The 18,988-nt window shown below is 41.9% G+C and overlaps 1 protein-coding gene across 1 annotated transcript in view; it reads right to left on the bottom strand.

The window, feature by feature from the left end:
- The window catches only part of TEK (TEK tyrosine kinase, endothelial), a 112,977-nt gene that overhangs the window by 9,335 nt on the left and 84,654 nt on the right, over window positions 1–18,988 (bottom strand). Inside the window, exons 13-19 of the mRNA XM_006881335.1 lie at window positions 16,644–16,931; window positions 12,690–12,989; window positions 9,827–9,981; window positions 8,000–8,210; window positions 7,034–7,144; window positions 4,585–4,775; window positions 3,649–3,762 (exon numbers count right to left, since the gene is read on the bottom strand). Coding sequence (XP_006881397.1) covers window positions 3,649–3,762; window positions 4,585–4,775; window positions 7,034–7,144; window positions 8,000–8,210; window positions 9,827–9,981; window positions 12,690–12,989; window positions 16,644–16,931 — 1,370 coding nt within the window. The remainder of the gene's footprint in view (window positions 1–3,648; window positions 3,763–4,584; window positions 4,776–7,033; window positions 7,145–7,999; window positions 8,211–9,826; window positions 9,982–12,689; window positions 12,990–16,643; window positions 16,932–18,988) is intronic.

The raw sequence follows: 18,988 nt of genomic DNA on the forward strand, positions 1-18,988 counted from the left end.
TAATTATAGGGAAAAAAAGAAGAAAAATTAAAAATAAAAAGAACTAGAGATCACTCTCTGTTTGGGTGCCTGGTCCTAACTTTTTGTATCTTTCTCCCAATTTATAAGCTTACTAAGTCCTGAACTCACTGCTGTTAATCAGTTGAGATGCATAGTGACCCTCCATCAGGTTTCTGATGGTGCTAATTGTAAGAGATGGTCACCTTTCTCAGGCACAGCCAAAGGTGGATCTGAACTGTCAGAGATGCATGGCCTTTGGATTTGCAATGCAACCCTCTCTATGGATGAGCCATCAAAATAGTTCACATTGGGAAAAGAGTTGTGGGTTGGATGCTGTGAGGTTTGACTTCTGAGGTTGATCTCCACGCTCCTCAAGTTCAATGATCTGAGGGATTCCCCTCTATTCTATATTACCCAGGAATTATATAAACCCCACTGAAAGAGTGCTTTCTATCAGGAATTTTCCTAAGTTTTCATAGTGGCATTTCAGCCTGTACTAATCATGGGTCTGGGGCAAAAGCAGGAGTATTATTTGTCAACCCCCTGCAGATAGCTGGAGCAGGCATTCTCCCATACCACCTACCCACGATGCAATGAGTTGTCAGCTCTGATTCATCCTCTCCTAGACTTTTTCACCTAGACTTTTGAATGCAACGCTCACTCTGTGAGACTCAATGCATTTTTACATCTCCAACACCCATTTGACCTTTATTATAAAACTCAAGAGTTTGTCTCCTCCAGTAGGTCTTCTGGGCTTGGTTCCATGTGCCTCTCCCTGTGCTTTCTTTTCCCATAACATGTATCCACTGCTAGAGTGGTACATTATGTGTATATCAGGGAGCTCTGTTACCCCAAAGCCAAGCTCAAGCAGGAAACCCTGTGGACAGTCAGTGAGTAGGGGGATGGATAAGTTAATCAATGACAGTTCCACATCAAACCACTTAGTGTAAGGCTGTCAGTGCATTAAAGTCACCTGTTGACTGTCAACTTGAAGTTGGCAGTTAGGATTTACAAGGTGGTCCACAGGAGGAAGAGAAACAACCTCTCCCTGAAGATGTGCAATTTCGGAAACAGCACAGAGGGTCACCAGGAGTTAGAATTCATTCAACAGCAGTGGGCGGGGATGAGAACAAAACAAAATAGACACTCATGCTATATCCTCCCCTAAACAACTGGATCAGAATACGGAGTCAGCAGGATTCAGCATCTGTATTTAGTTTTAAAAGCTCCCCCAGATGGTTCTAAGGTGCAATCAAAGTGTAAAGTCTTATTTTAAAAAACTGGGCCACCAATGAAGGAGTTTGTCTTTTGCTTTTCAAGGAGAGGAGTGAACTGGGGGTGGGGGTGGAGGGAAACCACCAAAAAAAAAAACTGGGCCAGGAAGGGTATCCCTTCTACCCTCTAGTGGTGATTTCCACCAGGTCCTCCCTACACTTCCCTCACCTTGCTCCTCCTTAGCCCTGACAGTGTCTCCAAATAATGTATCCTGCCACTTATCATGCACTAGGGCAACCAAATTAAATGCCTAGGCTTTGAGGTTGCCTATTACTCAGTCTGGATTAATATCAAAATCTCCTTCATCCAGGTTATCACATCTTCTAAATGCAAGAGTAGTAACGCAGAAAAGGGGGCTCTGTGAAGGAGGTGTGGGAAATCCTGGTTGCCTAGGGAGGACTCAGAAAGCATGAAGAGGAGGCAGAGAGGGAAAGGTCTTGCTTCTTTAAGAAGACAAATTCCCCGCCATCAAGTCTATTCCATCTCACGTTGTAGTGTAGCTTCGAGTTGGGACCTCTCATAGCCGACCCTCCAGTAGGTTTCCAGAGACAGTTGATCACAAGGGAGGAGATCATCCGTCTTTCTCACGCAGAGCAGCTAGTGGATCCAAACCATGTGCATCGGAGTTGACAGCACAATTCCTTCCCACTCTGGTGGCTTAGTGGCAAGAAGCTGTGCTGCAATCCTGCAGGAACGCTGTTGGAGGCCACCAGCTGCGATTAACTGCCTCTGAAAACCCACCGGAGGGTCAGCTATGAGTTGGCCCAACTTGATGGTACACAGCAACAACAGGAGGGCTAGCAGAGGTCCCCCATAACCACTTCATTCCAACTCACAGCACTTGAACAAAACAGAACAGCATCGCCCTATGGGCTTCTTTTTTTGTCCCCTCTTTTATTATTATTAATTTTAATGAAAATTTACAGAGACTTTGGATTTCCATTCATTCATTGTTGTACTTTTCTCCCTGCCCACCCCTTCCCCCCACCCCCCAGTTCACTCTTCTCTTTGAAAAGTAAAAGAAAAATTCTTTCATTGTTATACAATCCCTTCCTTCAGGTCCACTCCATGATGCAGCCTTCGTTCTGGACTCCTGTCATGACAATTATCCTTAATCACAAGTCCCTTTTAAACGTATGGGTTTCTAAGGTGTGAATGTTTATAGGAGCAGACTGTCACATCTTCCTTCTGTGGAACTGCTGGTGGGGTCAAATGGATAACCATGGAGCTCTTTAACCACTGTGCCACCAGGATTCCTTGGATAAAGCTAAAGGGGGCCTCTCTCCATATCTTATTAAAACTGGCATATTCCTGGAAGAACACCAAGGCCATGTTCACCAGGCCTCAGAGAAATGACCCTTGTGCTGAAGTCGACCGAGTGGACCCTTGGAGGCCACAATGATTGTTGCCCAATGTCCTGCATCCTGTCTGGCTCCACCCAGTGTTCAGGGAAAGAATAGAGTGACATATGATCAGATGTCCCTGGGGGGGGTGACATTTCTAGGGCTTTCCCATCCTAAAATGGGCCCCCCAAGTGGACTGAGTTCTGCTTCTCTGTTCCTCTAAGATTATAGTTGGGTGACTGAACCCACAGTGATTCCATTTTGCTAACTTTCTGACCTATTCCAATATGTCTGTGTGTTCCAGGAAATAGCAAATCATTTGATTATGCTTACCTCTAGACATGGTTTTATGACCTGCCCTAGGAGAGAATTGATATCTAAAAGCAGGTATGGTGGAAACAACTCCAGGCCTTTGAAACTGCCTTGACTGCCCCCACTGTCCAAGGTTGCATACATACCCTACTCTTTGTTCAGGGCTGATGCCGCGGTAAGCCTCAGCACCCCCATTCATAGCTGTGTACATTTTAAATAAAGCATATTTGTTCTACACTTGGCTAGTTTTGTTTCTGGACTTGGTAGTGACTTTGGACGTTTCCCAGGGATTTTGTTTAGAAGGTAGAAAAGTACTACCTTAAGGGTTCTGTATTTGAAATACATTTTTGGTAAGTAAATATCATTAGACTAACGTGGATTTGACTGAGGCCTGCAGAAGAAAAGGAGAACTTAAGGCAACAAGTGACATACTACCAATAACTCTTCAGTGCTTCCATATGATTAACAAACCTTGTTTATATCCTTGATTAATGCAAAGTATGTTAACAGTGTTCCCTCCTACCCCCATCCCCACCCTTTTATTGTGCATTAAAAAAAAATTGTAAAAATCTCCTTAAAAGTTCCTTAGAGAGAAGTCCACGGGTCTGAACTGGACCAGACCTGAACCCTCAGACCCTACCCTAAGGCTGGCATGTTAATTACTTGGTCACACGTAACAGGGTCACGGACATGGTCAGCATCCCTGTGCTGGACTTACCATTGTCTTTTTCACATATACTTCTTGACCTCGGGACAACCCAAAATCTGCTATTTTGGCCACATAGTTTTCACCAACTAAAATGTTCCTGGCAGCCAGATCCCTGTGGATAAACTGAAATGTTTTCAAAAGTCATTCATCTTCCATGTAACACTTGCTTTATCATTCTACTTTTTTTAGGTCAAAGCTCCAGGTTCCAGAGTTTTGGGGAATAAAAAAAGTGTTTTTAAAATATCCCAACAGAGTCCAGTTTCCTGAAAGTTCCTCCCCCAAATTTTCTGTTGTGAATTCTGCCAAAAGATATACTACATCTTAGAAGTATTTCAGAAAACAAAATGCAGGTCACTGAATGTTCCGGTTGCCACCTAACACCTCTGCGGTTGTATATTATCAGGAATCAGACCAACTAACATGCACAAGGCACCTTGGGAAATACAGATGAGGGTGAAATTCACTAGACAAATATATACTAACGATACTGGGTATAAATTTCTATAGATAGGTGGAATATTTGCAAACAGATTAAAATTAAGGAGACTTTATATAAATTTACAATTGCTCTAAAATAAAGGTTAATTTTATTTATTTATGTATGTATGTATTTATTTATTTATTTATTTATTTATTTATTTATTTAATAGGGAGGTTGGGGAGCTCTGGTGGTCTAGTGGCAAGAAGCTACATTGCAATCTCAGTGGTGCGCAGTTCAAATCCACCAGATGCACTGCTGGAGAAAGAGGGACAATCTCCTCCTGTACCTGTCAGATCTGACTTAACGGTATACACACAAAAAATAATAAAATAAAATAATAAATAAAAACTGGGAGGTTGAAGGAAAGCATTAAAATGAGCTGTTGATTGAAAAATATAGAAACTCTGAAGACAGAGCAAATTTTTCAGAGAACAGATGCCCACAGCGAGGCCCTCTGAACATACCTGCTTTTGGCTCAAGTAGTCCATGCCCCGGGCCACATCGGCGGCAAAATGAATCAGCTGCTGTGAGGACAGCGTGGAGGCAGTGCTGTTGGCGATGGCAAAGGCTGGATCGGTCTCCAGCACGCGGCTCTTGCGCAGAAAGTCCAGTAGGTTCCCATGCGGGGCATATTCGATGGCCAGGTACAAGTAACCTACAACGAACGAAGTGGTCTAAACAACTGGGAAAATTCTGAGTTTTGCTGGGGGATTGGGGAATTGAATTTAAGCTCCACTTTTAAAAGAAACACATCTAGTGGTCCCAACCTTAGTAACACAGAGGGAGAGACAAGAGGAAGAAAAGACCCAGCTTCCTGTAATATTTGAAGAAGCTCACATTTAAACTCTGATCCTCAAAAACAAATAAACAAACAACCACCACCACAACAACAAAACCTCCTGATCCGTTTCCTTTCCTCTCTCTCTCTCCAAACGCAGACTAACTTAGTGGACTTCCTAAAACCCTTTCTCCTGCCTGGTAATAATGTTGGTGTACTAGCCATTGAGTCATCTCTGAATCATGCCAAACCTATGTATATCAGAGTAGCACTGAGCTGCCTCGGCTTTCCAAAGGCAGTTCTAGTTCAGAACTAGATTGGCAGGCCTTTCTTCCAAGGGCCCTCTGAGTGGACTTGAACCTCCCACCTTCTAGGTAGCAGTGGGGTATGTTAACTGCTTGAATCATCAAAAGGCTCCTTAGTTAATACTCTCATTGCTGTTGATTCGCTTCTGACCCAGGGCAATTCTAACCAATGGCAAATTGCCCTCTAGGAGTTCCAAGGTTACCATCCTCACAGAAGCACACTGCTGCTTCTTTCTCTGTCAGAGCTGCTAGTGGGATTGAATCGCCAATCTGTCAGTTAACAACTTGGCACGTTAAAAATTCTGTGCCACCAGGATTCCTTCCCTAATAAAGCTGCCTTCTGTCTAACGGGAGCTCACTCATAGGTGAGCGTCCAGGGGGCTTTCAGAGGCAGTAAATTGCTAGGAGGAGCTTCCCCATTTTTTTCCCTGCAGGGCACCTAGTGGGTTTGAACAGCATGCCTTTGGAATAGCAGCACAGCTCCTTAACATGAGGTCCCCATGTCTCAGTAATAGGAGTAGAATGCAATTACGGAATTCCTGACAGGAAGATTTAGGATTATATGAGAATTTAAAGTGGATTATAAGGGTTATTCTCATTTATTTCTAATTTTCCTCAAGATTATTTTTTAAAAAATAATAATATGTTAATGTCAAATATAGCAAAAGGACTTAACCCTTCCATTTAAAAAGCTGTATTATTTTTTTAAAAGCAGATTTATTTATTTTAAGAGGCAGCCAATTGTGTGGTAATGTGCTGAAGGAGCAAATTTAAAAATACAAATATAAAAAATACAAATTTTCTTTTGTTGATGATGCTGATTTGGTTTTTATTTATTTTGTTAATTTTTATATGCTGCTATCTTACACTATTTACTATTTTCAGGAAATAACTTAAAAAAAGAAATGCTATTACCTCATTATGATCTAAGGGATGTGCTGTGACTTTCATAATTACACTCTTATTGGACCATAGAATGACGTATTTTTCAAAGAATTTCAAACACCAGTATTTTTAGTTTAATAAATTGAGGAAAAGGAAGTAGGCTCTTTTCTATTGTTGGAATTTGTGCTGCAAAGTCAACAAGAAGTTGTCAAGATTTGTAAATAATTGCTGCATGGAGTGATTTTTGGGAGAGTAAACTTTTCCACGAGAAATTACATTACATTTGCACATAGATGAAAAACTGCAAATTCATGTAGGATGCAGAGGTCACCCTACTCATTAATATTACCTACTCATTTGTAGCAAATCATTCATGTTACAATCAAAAGTACACAATAAGTACTATAATAATGTAAATTTACACAACAAATATTAAATTAATAATATAAATTTTAGAGTATGTGTTACATAGGATAGGTATATCATTCTAATTTTACATGAGAATACTTCAAAATAGAGCACCATCAGAATCAAGCTTATTCTTTTTAATCTAAGACTCATGAATGCTTTTGCATTGCAGTGGATTGCTGGAATGTAAGGATTTAACATTCAAGTTACCAGATTTCCTTAGTTTTGCTGGACAAGTCTAAAAGGCAGGCAAGTAGGAAGAATCATTGTATCCCACTCCTTTAGCCCCAGTAATAAGGAGACTTCTCTATTAGGAGGGGTATGGGTAGCTTTGAGAAATCCAAAACGTTTAGCCTCCCTATGTCCACAAAGATGCCCACACTCAGATGCTCAAACTTTGGCACTCAGACATTCAGATAGAAATGACAACTTTAAAAACAAAGATGTGACATTCTGATGATTATTATCCTTCCTCACCTCAATTTGGAATGTGCTTTAAACAAAATCTAGCCTGAGAGACAGGAAGATTTTCCTTACCTCGATGTTCACATGCTCCCAAAAGATTGATGATGTTTGGATGGTGTCCAAGTTTACAAAGAACTTCAAGTTCCCCCGCAAAGTCCCTGTGATCATCTTTGGAGGCATATTCTGGAAGAAAGTCAAGGGTTATGATCACACTCCACACACCTCTTCAAAGTGAAATGCCCCCTCCTGCTCTCTAGGACTCCCGGGTGCCCTCAGTCAAGTGCCAGCAAGTCTGGAAAATTGACACACAGAGTTTATAGCAGAATTTCTCAACCTCTACACTACTGGAGGGGGTTTGGTATTCTGTGTCTTATAGCAGCAACCTTGACTTCTATCTCATCTCCTAATGAGATGCCAATAGCCCAACTAGACGTTGCCCTCGTGAAAATTTTATGCCCAGGTGTCCTGTTAAGTATCATTACCTCTATTAAGCTGAGATCAGAGTTGAATAAAAAGATTTCATTTCCAGGTTTGCAGCCTCTCTCTTCTAGTGAGTTCTCAATGTTTGTAAGAATGGAATAATTGGCCTTTGTTTGAGCAATAGACATTTGGGCTGGTGGTTTAGTGGTAAGGAGTTGTACCAGAAATCTGGGGGTGGAGTCCTCACTAGGCTTCCTGACAAGTCCCACAGAGGATTTCAAATGCTGTCAGTCTGGAGAAGCACAATCTTAAAGCAAACAAACAATGATGCTTCTGCAAGTCGGCGGTGTGTCACTCTAATCTGAATCTATCATCGCACATCCTGTGAAATCAAAACTGTGATGTCTCAATGGCCCCTGACTTCGTGTTTACATCCTGGCTTTAACACAGGCGCAAACTCCAAGAGACACCACCTTCGATTGTGCACAAGAAGCTCCATCTGACACCAAGCCAAGTTTTTGTTTAAAGATCCTAAGGCCTCGGAGGAAAGATTCAACAGGAAGCCGAGCTTGCTCCCCACCCTAGTGCGACGCTGGCCCGATCCGGCCAAGCACTGACCTTTCATCCTCTTGATGGCAGCGTCCATTCTCAGGCCGTCCTTCTTGATGCGTGCCTTCAGGACCTGGCCGAAGTTGCCCTCCCCAATCACATCTTGAAATTTAATGTCATTCCAGTCAAGGACTGGATAAATTGTAGGATCTGGGTTGTTCTTGGCCTTCCTGTTCAGGGCCAGAGTCCCTGAGTTGAACTGCACAGCTGGTTCTTCTCTCTGGTGGGGCGGGGAAGAATTTTTTTCATAAGTTTATGTCAAAAATTTTCACAATACAAAGTATATAATATCTCCTGGTTTGTAGCAACATCAGATAAAAGAAGAAAGAGATGTATAATTCTAGAGTAGACGTGGGAAATAGATTGAATTTCACAAGCATGCTCTAATGCACCGGTAGTTACTGCCTGGTGAGCTACACGGACAGAATTCTAGATCACAGTGGACAATCATGCCATGATTGATTAGTAATGTCTGCAACAGGTCAGGGATAAGGACCAAGTTATGTTATATCTTTGCCATCCCTGAGTTGGCCATTCCCCAGTGTGCTGTGGAATGAGCAGCTGTTCTAAAATAACTTGGCGATCCTATCTGGAACAGTTGTAAGCTATGCCTAAGTGAAAGCTTTCCTAGCTTCAACCCAGTCCACTCTTGGCTCTTTCCCCTCTCTGTCTCCTCTCTCCTGCTTCTAAACCTTGGAATCACTCAAGCTTAATCTGGGAAAGACTTTGGCCCTTGGTTGACGGATACTTATAACAAAATCCAGTGTCTTCCTTGTCTCTGCATCCATGTACATATTGGCAGATAAAATACCTAAGCTTTGATGCACTCAATATACTTAACACACTTGCTGGCCCTTCTTCAGGAGCAACTCTAGCCAGCTCCAGTATAATGATAACAGACAATGGAGCTCTGCTTCTCTTCCACTGAAAGGAACCTGGAGATTTATGTACTTAGGAATGTTTACCTCATTCAAAGCATTTTATTGTAATCAATGTTTGAAATTAACAATTTTAAAGTTAGGTATGAATTAATGTCATGGATCCTGAAGCTACACATTAGAGGAGTACTAAGGCTGTCGTACACAAACCAGACTCAGGTTGGGAACCTATTGGTCAGGTATGCTCTCATAGACCTTTGCTTCTGGTCAAAAGAAATTTCTAGGTGAAAGATTGAGTCAATGCCAAGTGCCTTGAGTAACAACTGGATACTGAGGGAGCATATGGGAATGGAGGATAAACACATGTCTGTGTAATTCATTATACATATATGGAGTAGGAAACATGTGAAGAGAAGAATAAGAATATTGGCTACTACAATACATTATTACCTATCAAACTGAGAAAATAGTTACGTTTCTTTTTCCATACCAAAAAGTTTCATTCATTACTGAAAGATTACACTCTGGTGACTTATCATAGGTTGACCAGCATCTCATTTTGGCTGGAGTAGTCCTGTTTTAGGCTAATTTCCTGCATGCTTATAAAAAATTACCTTTTAACCTCAAAATTGTTCAAGTTTGGACAGAAGATTGTATTTTGTTATTGATGTGTGCCATCAAATCAGAACTGACCCATAGCTGACCCTCCAGCAGGTTTTTAGAGGGAGAAAAATCACACGAACAGAGATTCCCCATCCTTCTCCCAACGAGCAGCTGGTGGATTTGAACTGTGAGCCTTTGTATCACCCATTTCATAATGAAAGCCGAAGAGAACATGAGACTTGCCTAAGGGAAATACTCCTTTTTACAAGCACATCTCTCGTCTCCACCCACTAAGTGAAGGTTCTACATGTGTGTCAATGTGTGCCTATTGACTGGTAAGAAGATGAGAAACTACCACGTTCTGGAAGGCTTGAGCCATCCTCCTTTGGACATTTGCCCTCTTCAGTTGCAGCATGATCAGAAAGGCCAACAGCACTGTCAGGCAGGTCATTCCAGCGGAGCCGAGGATGGCTATCAGCAGCATCTTCCCACCTCCCAGATTCTCTCCAGCTGTGCCGAGAACAGAGACAAAACAGCTGCATTAGTGCAGGTAAAGATGGGCCAAGACCGTCTGAGGGGGAAGACAGCAGGATGGGATTGTAACGACAGCCTCCGTCTTGCTACTGTCGCTATGGGGCCTTGGGCTATTCATTCATTTCCTTTCTGAACTTCAGTGGAGATGAGTCTGACTCACGGACTTCTTAAAAGATCTTACAAAATCTACATGTACTAAAGCCCTTTGCAAATGGCAATGTACAAGTTATTAACCACCATCTGTTCAAGTGTTACTCTCAAGTAGAGGAACATTATCAAATAACATAAAGAATAATTAACCAGATACATGATACTGAGAAAATACACAGTGGAGGGAAGAGATGGTTGTAGGAGGATATGTAAAAGGAGGAAGAGACAAGAGAAAAAAAAAATCATGAAATTTAAGGGCTCTAGCTATGGTCTATTTCTATCCTTCCTTTCCTTTATTTAAAGTGAAATAAAATTAATCTCAATACAGTTTCTTTTTAAAACAGCATGTGGTGCATGAACTCATCTTTGTAACTATGTTCTCATATGATTATGTGCATTTCTTTCTACCTTTATGCACTGAGAGGCGTCAGTTTTAGCTATGGGTGGTTATTCTTTCACGGTACCTTCTTATTTTTCCTACCTGTATTTTATGGATAGCTTGGATTTATGGCATTCATACATTTTACCAAAAGGTAATGATAAAATGTGTGCATTTAATAGGATTGTGATCTGAACACTTGGCTGCCTCATCATTTCTTGGACATTTTCAAAGATTGGAATGATTCAGCAGTGTGAACACAGTGTGATTTATTTCTTTTCCAAGCCCTAATAATCCCCCCCACACACACACACACAAAATAAAAGAGCTTTGGAGTGCTGATAGGCTTTCTGTAACTGACTCAAGCCAAAGTACAAATTGGCAAAACTTACCATTTCCACCTCCTTTCCCCACTGCCACTTTAAATACTAAGGTCATGACCAAGTCAGGGTCTTTTTAACTGCTGCTTCCTATGCATCTGAAAATTGGACAATGAATAAGGATGACAAAAGAGGAGTCGATGCCTTTAAACTGTGGTGCTGGAGAAAAGTACTGACTATCTCATGGACTGGCAAAAGAATGAACAAACCTGTTTTGAAGAAGCTCCTTAGAGTTAAGGGTGGTGGTTGTTGTTGTTAAGTGCCATCGAGTCATAGGTGACTCTTAGTGACCCTATGAACGAAAAACCTGAATGCTTGTTTAACTTTCATCCTTTCTCTATGGTCATATGGTCTCGGAGGCAAGCTATTTCAGAAGTGAATGCCACTCCTGCTTCCAAGCTTGTTTTAATCGGGGAGCTCCACCAAACACTGTCCACTATGGGTAACCATTCTCGAATTTGACACATTGGTGTCACAGTGTTTAGCTTCACAGCCACCACGCATTACCTCTGTACAGCAAGTGGACACACCAGGGATACAAAAGTTCATCTCCCTATTTTGGGTGTATTTACAGGAGGAACCAGCCTTTCTGGAGAGAAACATCATAATAAGAAAGGTGGAGGACCAGGGAAAGAAGAAAACCATCCACTAGATGGATCGACACAATGACTGCCTCAGTGGGCATGAGCATTGACAGCTCACAAGGAGGTGCAGGACGAAGCGTGGTTCAGATGCGTGGCCCATAGAATGGTCATGAGTCATCATCAACTTGGTGTTGTGTGCTGACCCTCCAGTGAGTTTTCAGAGGCAGACAATCACTGGGGAGGAGACTGCTCGTCCTTCTCTGGGCAAGATGGCACCTAACAACTCCTCATTGTCGATCTATTTTTCCTTTTGCATGTTGTGCAGTGCAGAATAGCACCTGGTGCAATTCACACAGCCAACAAAGTGAAAGAATCACATGCTGCAACTCCATCCACATCTTGGGGACTTCACATAATCAAATATAACAGCTTACATCACCCATTAAAGGGTGTAGCTGTGAGCTTTGCACCCTAAAAGGATAAGGACCTAAAAAGTTTATCCTAGTCTTTCCGAGAGAACACTGGTGGCCTAGTGGTAAGAAATTGCACTGCTAACCCAAAGGCATGAAATTCAAGTCCACCAGTGGCTCTGTGGGAGAAGGATGGACAATCTCCTCCTGTGTGACTTAATGCCTCTTAAAACCCGCTTGAAGGTCCCTCTGGGTCCGTTCTGACTCCATGGGACACAACCACAATATTCTCTCTACAGAGGGAGTTATGGGTAGAGCTGTAGTCATACATTAACAAACCAGATCAGAGAAATTAAAGAAAATGTCGAATAGCATGAAGCTAAATGAGGTCATTTTCATGGATGGTCATTTATCACTGTGCACCAGCTTAAGTCTGCCTCTGTCAGCAAGTTTTATAAGCTTGTTCCTCCAACATTTATATCTATTCCTTCAGAGCTTTCTTTTTATGCCATGGAGTGGAGAATAAGCTGATAGGATAATCTAATCTGTTCCCAGGTTTAAGGACAGAATAAGTATCAACCATTCTGTGGAAAGGCCAGCCAGGTGGTACATGTTCTATCATTAAATCTGGGAATGGATTAGCCTATCAGTTGGGGTCTTGAGGGTTTGGGTAAGACAAGTAATTAAGTCATGTGGTAAGCAAAACGGTAAATATCCTACGAGAGTAGTATTTTTCTGATGCTATCCCCAAGTAGCCCAATGTAAATACCTGTCCACCAACCTTGAGATTCTGAGCGGGTCATCAGCTCATGAGAAAAGGTTGGGTTGCTTGACCCTATGTTGTTCTCTGCAAAAATGTCCACCTGGTAAGTGGTTTCAGGTTCTAGGCCCTTGAGCTGGTACTGGGTGATGGTGGCATTCTTGATCTTCACATCAATGTGCTGGTCTTCATTCTTGCCTTGAACCTTGTAACGGATGATAATAGAAGATATGGAATAGCCATCGAGGATTGTCCAAGAGATGACAGCCGAAGAGTCCGTGATATTGGAAATCTTGATGTTTTCAGGTTGAGGAGGGAGAACTAGAAATTTTAAAACAGATAATGTTTCACTTAAGATACTGTAAAGGCTTAGATTATTGTGCTATTGAGAGCTCATTCACATAGTTCATTATTAACTATGGGTGGCAAATGTTCTAAAAGGATAATTCCAGTTGATTGGTAGTGGCTACTGGATGCCATTACAGACTCAGCAAAAGGGTCTAGGAAGGGAATGTGGCAATATAGATGTCATATTACTGCCATCCCTATATTAAATTAGCACCCATGGTGGCACACTGGATTAAGCATTGCCACTCTGTAGGGAAAAGATCTGGCAGTTGGTTTCCATAAAGATGTACAGCTTTGGGAACTCAAGGCTAATGGCAGTTCTGCTCTGTTTTACAGGGTGCTTATGAATAGAAATGAACTGGACTCTAATGAGTTAGTCTGGTTTGCTAAGTATTCAACTAAGACTTCATCACTTCTGTTACTCCATAATCCTAGGTTCCACCATTCTTGATGCTGTTGAGAAGAGTAGCTATTTGGATAGTGTTCATAATGGGGTATGCGTATTCCATATACTAATTCATTTCCTCTGTATAATACTTCTACTGAAAGTATTGAGGCTCAAAGATGCTAAGTGTCTCTGCCCAAGTCCCACAGCTATTAAGTCACAGAAACAGGATGTAACCTTTGGCAGGCTGGTTTACATAGTCCAAAGGCTTCGTTGCCATGTCTCTGCATATGATCTGCAGTGTCCACCTTTGCCCTAGATATATTTCTGGTACAGTAACTACTAGCTAATTTTCATTTAATTCCACAAATATAATGCTGACTATTATATTCTTATAGTATTTCATTCTAATGAAGGTAAAATTCAGGTAGAAGAGTTAGTTCATGAATACCTATGATGCACAATTTTGATATATAAATCATGATTCATCCCTCAGTTATCAAGACATTTTATAAATCTGGAACAATTTAAGTGGGCTGGAAATCATGCAGGAGCAGACATATGGGTCAACGGATAAGAACAGAGCACCTAGAAATCAGTTCAAAACAAATATGAGAATTTGGCACATGATACAAAAAGCATCACAAATCACTAACGCTGTTATTCTATGAAATATTTGCTAATGGGATCATTGAGTTTTCCTATGTAAATGAATAAGATTAAAATCCTATCTGCACCAGAACACCATAATAATATCTTGTATCTTAATGATGTAAACATGCAAAACAGAAACACAAGAACTATTCTGGAAAAAAAAACACAAAACAACCTACCCCAACATAGAAAATACATTTATGAACTTAGGATAAGAAAGAATTCCTAAAACTAAATACAACAAAGCATAAACCATAAAAGAAATATTGATAAGTATAATTGCATCAAAATTCAACTTGTCTTTGAGATAAAAGACATCATAAGTAAGGCTGAAATAAATTAGGAGTGGAAGAATATACTAGCAGTCCAGTCTACATAAAAAAAAAAAAGTAGCCAAAATTAAATGAACTAAAAGGACTGAAAGCAAGAACTTCTTAAAAAGGCAAAGTATATGGGGGAAAAGTACAAATAGGTATATTACAGAAGAATAAATCTAAATGCTCAACAAACATAAGAAAAGATACTCAACCTTGCTAGCTATCTAAAAATTAAAACTTTGCACTGTTCTGTTGCCTTTTACTTTCACCATTTTTTTAAGCTAATAGAGCCTCTCTAACCTCTGAGTAAACAGTCCAGATTTCCATGAGTTGCTAATAAAAAAGTGGCTGGAGACACATCGAGCCCACTTTCACACTGCAAAGCAGAAGATAGTTTCAGACTTAAAGAGGTGGCATGCGACCAAAAGCTCTCAACTAAACTGACAACTGGCCTGGTCAAGGAATGCTGGTCCTCTCAGGCTCCAAAGGCAAACACCGTTCTCATCTAAGAGTCCAAACAGACTCTCTATTAATGATCAGAAAACTTTCCATACTACAAGGAAACCCCAGATATTCCAAATAATTTGAATTGCCAATTTTTTCAATTGGGAAATAAACTGATTTCACTACTCACAGATTTACTCAAAATAATTTTAAGAAATCTCAAGAAAAATTTTCAAGCAAAATTATTTGATTGTCAAGATTAGGAAAGACTCATCTGTAAATGGTCAACATCTGTTTCAAAAGCGATATTCAAAACCCCCTGAACCGTCACTGTATAAGAAATGAAACAAACTATTGTTATTGTTGTTAGGGACCATCAAGAGCAAGCCAACTCATAGCCGACCCTCCAGCAGGTTTTCAGACGCAGTAAATGGCCCGGGAGGAAATTGCCCATCTTTCTTCCTCAGAGTAGCTGATGGATTGAAATTCATGCTTATGGATTTGCAAAAACTTGCCGACATCACAGACCAATCCCCAAACTCTGGGGACCGCAGCTCCTTACCACTCAACCATCAGAGCTCTTTGTTGTTTTTGTTATGTGCCGTCGAGTCGCTTGTGACTCATAGCGACCCTATGTACAACAGCCCTAAACTCCGTTCTGTCCTGTGCCAATTGCACTGTCTCTGACACTCCCATCCCAATTATCCCAGTCACTGAATCAACCCACCTCATAGAGGGCCTTCCTCTCCTGCGCTGTCCCTCCACCCTCCCAAGCATGATGTCCTTCTCCAAGGACCGGTCTCTCCTCACAACATGTCCAAAGTATGTTAGACGGAGCCTCAGAATTCTTGCCTCCAAGGAGCCACCCGGTTTAACCCTTTCCAGGACAAATCTGTTTGTTTTCCTAGCAGTCCATGGTATTCTCAATACTCTTCTCCAGCACCACAGCTCAAAGGCATCAATTCTCCTTCTATCCTCCTTGGTCATTGTCCAACTCTCTGATGCATAACAAGTGATTGCGAAGACCATGACCTGTATCAGACGCACCTTAGTCTCCAAAAAGATACCATGGCTCTTCAGCACTTTGGAGAGGTCCCTAACAGCAGACTTTCCCATGGCAATGCGCCTTTTAATTTCCTGGCTGCTGATGCCAAGACTGTTGACTATGGAGCCAAGCAAACTAAAGCTGTGTACAATCTCAATCTCTTCACCATCCATCCTGGCAATGCTTATTTATATTCATAATTTAAATTACCAAAAAAAGGGTAAATTTTATCACACAAGCTCACCATAGAAGGGTCAACTCTAACTCCTAGCTGTCAGTCATCCCCAAGCAGATGGCCCAGCTTTTCCCCTCATTGATTGCAGCCTCAGGAGAGGCACAGCCTTTGGGTTAGAAGGATAATTCATACGGATACCACCACCAGAGGACCAATTATACAAATTGATGAAGCCTTTTAATATAATATAGTAAAACAAATAAGTCAAAGTTGCTGCCAAGTTAATTCTGATTCAGGGCCACCCCATGTGTGGATCACTGCTTTTTAGGGTTTCTTGTGTCTGTGACCTTTGGGAAAGAGATCATCAAGCCTTTCTTCCTAGGAGCCTCTCAGTGCATTTGTATTACCATCTTCCAGTCATTAGTCCAGGACTTGACCATCTAACCCCCAGGTGCATACACCTGTGAAATGTGGTGGAAAAGGAGGGAACTAAGCCTTTCCCTCATAGTGAATTAACTGCTAAGAAACTGGAAGTAAAGCGAGAGGAACCCAGAGGGCACCAGCTAAATGCTGGCCTAGAAAGGCGAGGGCAGGAGGAGTTACTTACTGTCACTGAGGGTCCAGGCGATGAGATCCTCACTCCATTCCCCCTGGGCCTTCGTGTTGACGCGGGCGCGGACCACGTACTGCTCCCTGGGGTGTAAATTGTTAAGGAGTACCGAGGTTAAGTTGCCTGGCACTTTGATATTTTGCTGGTCACTTTTCATCTGCATGGACCTCCTCTCCACTTCAACATAGAAATCATCTTCTGAGCTTGGGAATATTGGTTGCCAGGTCAGATTTAGAGTGGTCTGACTCTTGGGTAGGAGACTGAGACCTCTTGGAGGAGGGAGGCCTAGGAGAAAGCAGGAAGATGATTATTTTTTCACAGGATGGAGATAAAGGCATTCGCAAAAGGGCAGCTTCAAAGAATAACTGGCTTCTTGAATAATATGCCACTTCACAAACAACCAAAGAAACACAAGCTAAAGGGGAAAGAAGTTCTTTTATGCTACCAAGAATAATACATTTTTAAAATAATTTTAATATCTAATTTTAAAACGTCTCAAACTCATTGTTGTCAGAAATGACTCATCGCTCGAGCGGGCTTTCAGAGGTTGTAAATTGCGTGAGAGGAGAGTGACCATCCTTCTCCCACAGTTCTGTTGGTGGATTCAAACCACCAGCCTCTGAGTTAGCAGCACAACTCCTTACCCATCAGGTAACCAGAGCTCCCTTAGCTATTTTATAATGGTTTACAAAATACGACAATACATAAGCCCATACAGAGCATGTCTGTGGTATTTAAATTTCACAGTAGGACACTTGTTAAAACACAAATATCTTTAGCAGCTACTTAGAGAGATCTGTTCCCCTGGTCCCATCTAGTCAATTCAGACTTATAGTGACCCTATAGGACAGAGGAGAACTTCCTCATTGGGATTCAAAGGCTTTTAATCTTTATGGAGGAAGGCTGCCACATTTTTATCCTGTGATTTCGAACCACCAATCTTTCGGTTAGCAGTCAAGCCCTCAACCACTGTGCCACCACTTGCCACCAGGGTTCCTCCAAAAGCTCTTTAGAAAAGCAATAACGAGAAGGGACTGAGGAACACTGTTCCATCTCTTGAGGCGAAGGGGAACGTCTTCTCCATGACCCGTTTCCATTCACCTGGAAAGGAGCTCCTACTGGAGGAGTTCTGACTGCTGGTAGACGAGTGGAAACCAAACCAACTCATTACCCTTGAGTCAAAACTCACTCTTAGCTGACCCTCCAGTGAGCTTTCAGAGGCTGCCAACTGCATGGGAGATTTCCCATCTTTCTGCCATGCGGCAGCTGGTGGATTCAAATCACATGCTTTTGGGGGTGGCCACACAGCTCCTTCCCCATTAGGCCACCAGAACTCCTTTAGAGGGATCCAGAAATCAGGTAATGAATTTGCTTTATTTACATCATGCTAAAAGTCCGCCTGGTCTTTCCCCTACAACCTTAGCACATTGAGAGAAGTGATGTAAACTCCGTTTGCTAATCTTTAAAGCTGAAATTTTAAAATCAGCAAGTCGGAGTGGTTCTGCAGGCCCTCAAGAACAACAGTGTAGAATACAGGGTCACTGTTTGGGAGAATACGTGAACATTTCCTAAGCTTGTGCCAGGTACAGAGGAGCAGCTCAGTAAACCGCCCTGACTGGCCCTTCGCCTCTCCCCACTCACCTCTTTCTACCATGTGCTCTAAACACGCTCATTCCCCCCCCCCTTCTAGCCTCCCGGCCTTCACCATCTCAGTCAACACATTTATAATAATGTAACTGTCAGATGAATTAAGAAAACAAACATCAGCAAAATTCAAATGATGGGAAAAAAGAGAACCTTCAAAATTCCCCTTCCCACCTCTGCCTGAGAACCACTTTGATATACTCGAAGAGACCTCGAAATACATCCTGGCTGGACGATATTCCGTGGCCTGAAGACCGTACAGTGTGGGGCTGTGAAGTGTTTCATGTTTTCCATCTGAGTCAGAGTGTGACCTTCCCCTTTTGATTCATCAACAATGACCTGGGCGAGAACTACCATAGACCTGAGCAGAGTCGAGGGCCCTTTGATCACAGCTGTCGGGGTCCCTTTAGTCTCTAATTTATGTGCCGTGATCAAGCTCCAAGCGGCCGTCAGCCTGGTTCCTTCAGGGGGTTGCGAAGTTATAAATCTCCATAGGAGGCATCGTCTCCTATTTCTCTCAGAACAGCTGGTGGATTTGGACCTCTTCTGAACTTTCATTTAGCTGTGAAACACAGAAGGCACTATGCCACCAGAGGTCCTTGTCTTGATCAAGGTCTTGATCAAGGTGTCTCCTTTTTTCTGGTTTTATTTTTGCACTCACAACCCAAAGGATTCAAGTGAAGCCATTTCTTGTGGTA

This window comes from Elephantulus edwardii, unplaced genomic scaffold, assembly GCF_000299155.1.
Source record: "Elephantulus edwardii isolate Elephantulus edwardi_28Jun2011 unplaced genomic scaffold, EleEdw1.0 scaffold00014, whole genome shotgun sequence".
NCBI lineage: Eukaryota > Metazoa > Chordata > Mammalia > Macroscelidea > Macroscelididae > Elephantulus > Elephantulus edwardii.